Genomic DNA, 8998 nt, shown 5'->3' on the forward strand with positions numbered 1-8998 from the left:
GATGTGGGAATAAGTACTTATCATACCACTCTCACAAATTGACTTCGAAAATGTTTCACAATTCGCCCTCTTGATTATTTTTCGCTGTGTTCTGACGCATGTTAAGCGACAGTACTTGAAAGCACAGCGATAGAAATTGAAAGTAATCCAAATATTTTCGTGTTGTTCCTAAAGTTTAAAATTTTTCAAAAACTCTATCATAAAGATTAGCGAAGAATGATTTTAAACATTTTATTTACAATATTTTACCACTATTCCATAATAATTTTGGGAGATGGTCATAGAGTATTCACAGAATTATACTGGAGATTGAAAAGATTAGGAAATATTGTAGTATCATATGTTTTCTTGCAGTTATGTTAAGAGTCTTCTAGAAACTCTGTAAATAGAATATAATTAAAGATATCGAAATATATTCTGTTATCGCTTCATTCAATTGCTCGACCAATTTCAATACTCTTAGAAAATTTAGAATAACTTTTGGAGTTAATCGACGTATAAGATCGTCAATAAATAATAGAAGGGATTGGAAAGATTCTTAGAAAAAACAACATAAGACTTACAGAATTATCAAAAATATCAGTAACAGATGCTCAACAGATTAACTTCGGTTGGCAATTACCTGTTTTAACGTATTAGTATCTATATTCGTTAGTTCTCCAAGTTCTCTCTTTTTGTTTGTGGTTTAGTAACCTTGAAAACCAGTATCTGTTGTAGTTATGTAGCGGCTGAAAGCATTCATCAAATAATTTTAAGGAACGCTGTCGAGCTAACATTTCTTGGCCAAATAAAAATCCCGGGCCTTTCGGGTTACGTAGACCACACTGTCAATTGAGTTCTGTATACGTTATTTAGAATCCTCCCGTTCTTCCAAAAATATATAAGCTCAGAAAGGTTCTGGCTCACTTGTTAGTAAGTCAGGAGTTTTTCTTCTTTGGTTAGACACCACTGCATCCTTCGTAATGCTATAATATATATTCATGTGCATTTTAATACTCTAACAACAAAAGGAAACGTCAAAGACCCTATAGAGACATATATAAATGATCAGCGTGACGAACTATATACGCGTACTAGTGCTCGTTTCCCGGAACCGCCGATATCTGACTACGATAGCACATAGCTGCCATACAAACTGAACGATCGGAGTCAAGTGCTTGTATGGAAAACTTTTTCATTTGACGAGATATCTTCACGAAATTTGACACCGATTATTATCTAAAGCAATATTGCAATCTTCGAAGAATATTCTTTCGATCAAGTAAGCATATAGCTGCTAGTTTTAGCATTTAAACTGACGGATCAAAATACAATTTTTGTAAGGAATATTTTGTATTTTGCAGGGTATTTTAGATGCGATGCAACCGAAGTTAACTTTTTTTCTTGTTAGATAGAAAATTGCTAAACCTAAATTTCAGCTACTCTCTCCTTTATCTGCAAGCATTAATAAAGAACATTAACATTGCTGTATTGTATTTGAATTGAAAGAGATATTGTCTAAGGACACGTTAAAGGATTTACCAATTAAATATAAATCCAATAAAGCCACAACAACAATGTAACAAGTTAAACTTGTCCAAACCAATTAAGGCGAAATATATCGGCAACATAAGTTGGCAGACATATTGCATAGGTGTATGTATGCATGTGTGTGTGTGTGTGTGTGGTGTATTCGCTTGGATGGCAAGTGTTTACCATCGAAGTAAGTAAATATTTATGAGCTTGGCGACGATTGGACTTGGCAAACCACAAGAGCGTTTGCTAGCAAATATGTGCATAAATAAATATACAAGTTAAACACATGTATAATGTATGTAGGGATGCAAGTATGGTGAAGCAACAAATACAAAGAGGATTGTCATAGTCCCTGAGTTTATTTTTATGGAAGTTTAAGTATAACCTCGTATTTTCTTGATTATGAAAAGGTTGAAGCATAACTCTCACGGCATTTTTCAATTGCCGAATGTGAGAATCTGTCGACTTTTTTGTTAATAAAATGCTTGTAAAAGATTTTGAGTATGTATGTATGTGCTTGTAGCGATCTGTGGTGTGTGTAGGTTCAGTTGAAATGGTTATTATAAATTCAAAATTATGCTAAGAATAAACTGGGAAAGGCATGTTAATTTTGCGGTATAGCTGGATATAAACCCAAGGGCATATATTTCCATACACGTGTGCTTTAAAAAGCAAACAAGGTAGCGAAATAATAACACTATTCTACAGTGGTTTTATTGCCCTTGATATAAGATCGGTTTTGGGTATACATATTTATTTGTGATCACAATTCATGACACTCTCAGTGATTTTGTCAGATTTGCTCTCGTAAAAATAATAAAATCTCGTGGAAAAAAATAACAGAAATATGTATATATAATATCAGTTTAGTTTAGTAAGGATCGAAGTAAATAGAGAGACAAATGTCGAAAACGTTTTTCCTTTATTTTAATGTAATATATAATTTTCCAGTTAACAATTTTGTTTAAGGATCAGCAATTATCTGCATAACGGATCAATCCCATCGACCCTTGATACCTTTCTTCCATCACCTGTAGATCTTGTTGTAATCGCTCTCTCTGTTGCTCACTTAATTATCTTAATTATCAGAAAATTTACCTAAATTATTGTGACTATAGTCTAGATTGATACTCATATTTTCTCCATAATCTTAAAAGTGTCAACATATTTCGCAAAATTACTTGAAAATTTGTTGGTTTATGGCTACCTAGAAAAGTTTCGACTACATACTTACAATAAACTTTTCCAAGCTTCACTTACGTTCCGGTGACAGTGATAACTTTGATAAAATCTGTATCTTTGATGAATTGTCATATTTGAGGACCAACAAATAGTACAACTATCAACTTTTCCATACTAAGTTTGGGAAATTTTCTAAAAATGTACCACAATTAGAATAATATGTTTACGCTTTGACAAATTGCTTTATCATTCCTAAATTGATCACGTATAAAATCATCATCAGTTCATTTTGTGAAAATAACTATGGTGTAGATGTTTCACATCCGTGAAGCTTGTATGCACGAAAAAGAGGCGCAGAACCCTAATCATGACTGGAAAAATAAATTTTATTATTACAGTGGACCCCCGGTATTCCGGCCCCTGTCTAATCCGGCACCCCTTGTAATCCGACATACATGTTTCGCTAATGCATGATTGAAGAAGTTACAACTTGTACGGACCATCATTATTGTGCTCGACGCGTAGGGTATTGTTTTGATTCCGATTGCTTAGTTTGAATTTGACTACAGCCGATGAAGAGTGGTGCGTGCGCCTAGCGTGTGTTCATTGTTTACTGTTTATTCATTGGGTATTGCGTAGATATACGTACCTAGTAATGTCGTCACAAGCTCAAAAGCGAAAGCACAAAACACTGACAATTAAAGAAAAATGTGATATTTTAGACCGCCTAAATCGTAATGAATCTTTCAGTAGTTTAGCAAGTGAATACGGGGTAGGCCGATCTACAATTTATGACATTAAAAAAACCACGAGAAGATTAAACAGTTTGTGTCAACTACTGACTGTGGGCCAGGCAAGAGACAGACACTCAAGAAAGCTAAACATCCAGAAGTGGAAGAAGCTTTATACAAGTGGTTTCTTCAGGAAAGAAATAGGCATGCGCCCATTTCGGGATCCATGTTAGCAATGAAAGCTAAATATTTGTATAAAGAAATAACAAAAAAAGATGATTTTGTGGCTAGTAAGGGATGGCTAGAACGTTTCAAAAGTCGTCATGGCATACGTTTAATGACCATAACAGAGAGAAACTTTCTAATGATGCCACCTGCATAGAGCCATTTAAATTAAGATTTTTGCAAAAGGTGAAAGATTTAAATCTTAACCCGTCACAGGTGTACAATGCAGACAAATCAGGGCTTTTTTTGGCGTTTGTTACCTAATAAAACTTTTGTTTGCTACACTGAAAAATCCGTACCTGAGCGAAAAGTAAGTAAAGAACGTGTAACCAAACTACCATGTGCTAACGCTGCGGGTACACACACGCTAAAGATGGTGGTCGTTGGAAAATCTAATAAACCACATGCATTCAAAAACATTGATTTACCTGTACACTATTATGGACAAAAAAGTGCGTGGATGACAAAAGATCTTTTCAAAAAGTGGTTTGATGAATGTTTCGTACCAGAAGTTAGAAAATGGTTGAAAGATCATAATTTTTCTCAAAAAGCGTTATTGCTTCTTGATAACGCTCCCGGTCATCCGTCTGAAGAAGAACTGACAACTAATGATAAATGCATCACTGCGATGTTTCTTCCGCCAAACTGCACTGCACTGATTCAACCCATGGATCAGCACATAATTCAGTTTGTAAAGCAAGATTATAAGAAAAACCTACTTCTAAAAGCCGTATCAAAAGGCCAGCCAATAGAAAATACGTTAAAAGAATTTAACATGAAAGACTTGGTTTTTGCTCTTTGTCAATTGTGGAATGCATTACCTTCATCAACTATTACATCGTCTTGGAAAGAGTTATGGCCAGATATAGTCGCCAATCCTACCAACGATCAACAAATCAGTGTACCTTCGGAATTAATAGAGCAAATTGCTGCTAAAACCCAAATAAGTCCGGAAAATTTGGAAACCTGGTGCCGTGAAATGGATAAAGAGGAAAATATTTTTTATGAAATGTCTGACGAAGAGATTATAAAAGAGATTTCTACACCAATAAATCAGGAAGATGATGACGAAGTAATTGCAACTACTCCGCCAGTGAAAGCACAAGATGCAATGAATGCCTTTGAGCTGGGTTTGCAATGGGCTGTAGAAAATGGTGCATCCTACAACGAACTTCTACTTTTGAGAAGACTGAGCGACAAAGCTTTATTCTCGCGTTTCAACAATGTGAAACAAAAAAAAAATTGATGAATATTTGCATGCATCTTAAATTACATACATAAATGTAGTTGATTCATAGTTTTTGATTATTTTAGTATGTATGTACATTTGTTTGTACAACATTATTTCCTAACGTAAAGTTATTGCATATTTTTTGTACGTTTTATAGCATTAATGACGTTAATTTTATAATAAAACGTAAGCTCTCTATTGTGCTGTTTAATTTACTAAATTTGCCATAATGTACAAAATGAAGTATGTATGATTTGTACTTCAGAGTACATTACATATATGTATTTATTATAAAGAATCATCATTGGATTTAGGAATTTGTCGGATTACAAGGTACTCTTTTGTAAAACAAATCCGACTATAGGGGGTCTTAGGCAGTACTCTACAATCCGACAAATTCGATAGTTCGACACTGCCCTGCAAAAAGTTTGTCGGACTACCGGGGGTCCACTGTAATAAGCCTATAATTGGTAAAAATATAAGAAATGCATATAACATAAAAGCAACAGCACATTCAATACTTTCATGAATAAATTCGTAATCTGGACATTTGAAAGCATCAAAATTATCTCAAACCAGGGTAACAAAAAATACTTTATTTGTTGAGTTGTGTAATAATTATGAATATGGACAAATTAATATTAAAGATATTAACAAATTTTGGTTTTGTTTGTTTTTAATTTAACATAAAAAAATTGGGCTAAAAACAACGCTATTGTGAAAAAACATCAGCTTTTGAAAAGAAGTATTGTACACATTGTCATAATACTGGAAATCGAAGATTGCTTAACTTCTGTAACACTTTTAACGATTACTTGTGCCTCCAAATAGGACTCTGGTAATAAAAATTCGCTTATTCAGACTGTGAAATGGCTGAAGAGAAATATGTTTTTTTGTTTAATATAAATATACTAGAAAATCAGGCTAAGTAAGTTAAAAAAATTTTAAAATGTAACCTACTAAAGCGTAAGTAAATTTTGATAACGTCATTCAAGTCGAAATGGTTGATTCAAGAATATTTCCGGTAACCATTTGAATGGCCAAACATGATAACTGACAAGGTCTGTCAGAAATCACCAAACAGTGGTAAGACCACACCATCGAAAAGTTTATGGTTGCCGTTCAAATTTTGCATTTTTTGTATTTTTCGCTATTTCTATATTTTTTTTATGTTACTTATTGCATTTGCTTTATTATGAATAGTTAATTGCAATTTGATTGCTGTTGTGTCGTTTAACTGGCGATGCAACTGTCAATGCGATTTTCTATTGTGACCGCATCTTTTATAGTATATACATATGAGATGTTGAATTTCATTAACACATCTCGCAGTTTGAACAATATTTCCGTTAAAAAGCTAGCCATAGGTACTTGGGTCCGCATAAATGGTATCTGGAGACTTGAAAAGTTCGATTTCGACACGACAATATTTAGTCATACCTTCAAGACACTGTTTGCTCAAAGTTTTGTTCCGATGTCTTCCTTGGTGATGGATTTATAGTATAAATAAAATAAAATTCTCAGATAGAATTTAATATTTTTTTTATTAAAAGTAAGGTGTAGTCCGAATTCAACTATTTTCACACTGTGAAATAAGATTTCGCGCCATTTTTGTTCGGTTATGCACAAATTTAGCTTAAGTTGATCGTATAATTCTGTGATAAAAAATTTCACATCAATGTGAGCGATGCCTCGCCCGTTTTTGAATTACATCTATATCTATAAAGCCCTTAACACTAGATTGCCTAAGCAAGTCATTTTGATTCCTTTTGAATTTCAATTAATGATTATTTATTGTAAATAATGATACAGCTTCTTATAATTTTGTGACTTGGAGTCACAAGAAGAAACATTAGGGCAAATAATCTTGTCAGTGCATTCTCGTTGATAATAAATGATTATACTATCAAGCATATAAAAAAGTGCACAGAAAAAGAAGCCCGCCGAATTTTGGATTACGATTGGACAATTACACTGCCGGAAATACGTGCATTTATTGGCATTTTATATGCTCGTGAAGCCAACGAGGCAAAAAATTTAAAACTAAGTTATTTATGGTGAGTCAAGTGGGGTCCCGAATTTTACAAAATTTGAAGTTGATATGGCAGATCAAATAGCAAAAAAATATACGGTGAAGTCTAGTTCTCCTAGATGGCCCCTCCAAATATTTTTTAGCATTTTAGATTTGGCTGCAATAAATGCTTGGATCCTTTATAAAGAAGTGACCGGAATACCAATAGAACGAAAACAGTTCCTGTTTCAATTAGCAGAACAGCTCTCCGCCGATTACACAACTGGAAGAGAGGAACATTCATCACAACACTGAGACCCACAAGTATCAACTGCAACATCTTCAAGTACATACAATATATACAATACGGAAGATGTACATTCTAAACGATTTGCACTTTCATTTGCTTAAAATGTAAAATAAATGTAAATACATTTTTTTTTTTTTTTTAATACTTTTTATTAACTTGTTATATGACTATAAGTGATATAAAATATATTAAAAATTACTGTTAAACAAATTTCTTTGCGCATTGGTACAATAATTTTTTCAAAATTAATTTTGACTGCTTTCAGTCAGTATAGGTATATACTAAGCTCCCGTCTTCCTAGCATTAAGTACTATCTTGGGTGTGAAATTTAACATCTGACGTATTTATTTACTGAAATATCGCACTTTTGGTACTTTGCCACATAACCGTTCAATGAGGAGTATAGTATATATATATATATATTTGTATATATATATATTTGTATATATATTTTCACGCTGTATGAGAAGGTGCAAGATAGCAAGTTTAAGCATGGCCACGCCCACTTTTTAAAAAAATGCCCCTACATATGCCGATATTCTGCACCAAATAGTATATTGTATCTTAATTTGTGGCTGCGTAATAGCCTTTTTAGTTGCTTAATTAACTGTATTATTACATTACATTACTTGAATAATTACATACATGCAAAATTACGTAATTTAGTTATTTTAAGTGCTCTTTTACAACAAATTCAATTAAAAGTTCCAAAAGGCATCATCAGCTGATCTCAAAACCTTACTGCTCTTTGATGTGAGTGTTCTCGAAAACTGTTGTTATTATTTACTTGAAGTACTTAGTAATTAGTTAAAGAAAAGAAAATTAAAAATATTGATGGTTGGGAATACTTTCACTGCAATACTTCACTTTTTCTAGCCTGAACGTATTTGAAGACAAGCGTCAACAAGCGTGCCACATTAGCACCCACATATGCACCTAATTTAAATGCAGCTACTACACAGCAGCTATGCCATAAAGATAGGATCGCGACTTGTTGGCAGCTATAGAACCTCCTAGTTGGCAAAACACCAATTAATTTATGCCGGGATTGTATTACTGAGCGGCGTACAAGCAGTTGGATAGGTAACAACATGGCTTGACTGAGATATTTAGCACAAAATAGTCGCCCACACAGCCAGCCAACAGGCGAATAGCAGTGAAATGAGGTGTTGATGTGCACATACGTATGCATACGCATTTACAACACATATATGTACGTAGGCGCGCATGCAAAGACAAACAGCTGAGCAACAAAAGGCGGTCATGGCGTATACGCAATCTGACATTCGTTAATTTTGTTTTGCGCTTTCACACTCCAACTCCAAAGTGCTAACAACTAATACAATTACACATAATTAACAACAGACTCAACATTGAACAAGACACATTGCGATGCCAGGTTTGTGAGCAGGTCCGCTTGGCAAGGACATGCGCAATTGTCCTTTCGCATCAGCTTGACTGTCGTTGCGTGTGCACACATAAGTTATGATGAGATAATAAGATGAAACAACAATAGCAACAACCACAAAAAAATACAACAACAACAACAATAACAACAACAACAACAATATAAAGAACAGCCAAACAAGAAGAGCAGCAACAACAGCACCTAATAAAGATGCTTGTAACAACTAGAGCAACGCCAACCACAAAAGACTAGCAGAAGTTTCCTGCTAGCACCGATGAGCATTACATAAATATATGATAAATATACATACTTGTAGTATATATGCGTACATATGTATACGCAGCGCTCTGTTGTAACGTATAAATACAGCGCATCTGTGTGGTTC

At 33.9% G+C, this 8998-nt stretch overlaps 1 protein-coding gene across 1 annotated transcript; it reads left to right on the forward strand.

Moving 5' to 3' along the window:
* Positions 1-4026: 4026 nt before the first annotated feature.
* LOC138857904 (jerky protein homolog-like) lies at positions 4027-4899 on the forward strand. The gene has a single exon (XM_070111970.1). It carries the CDS (start codon positions 4027-4029, stop codon positions 4897-4899), a length of 873 nt encoding a protein of 290 aa, XP_069968071.1.
* Positions 4900-8998: the final 4099 nt, after the last annotated feature.

Source organism: Bactrocera oleae, chromosome 6 (genome assembly GCF_042242935.1).
Source record: "Bactrocera oleae isolate idBacOlea1 chromosome 6, idBacOlea1, whole genome shotgun sequence".
Classification (NCBI taxonomy): Eukaryota; Metazoa; Arthropoda; class Insecta; order Diptera; family Tephritidae; genus Bactrocera; species Bactrocera oleae.

Coding starts and splice junctions, on each gene's coding strand:
- LOC138857904 (XM_070111970.1), top strand. CDS start 4,027: ATGGTGGTCGTTGGAAAATCTAATAAACCACATGCATTCAAAAACATT.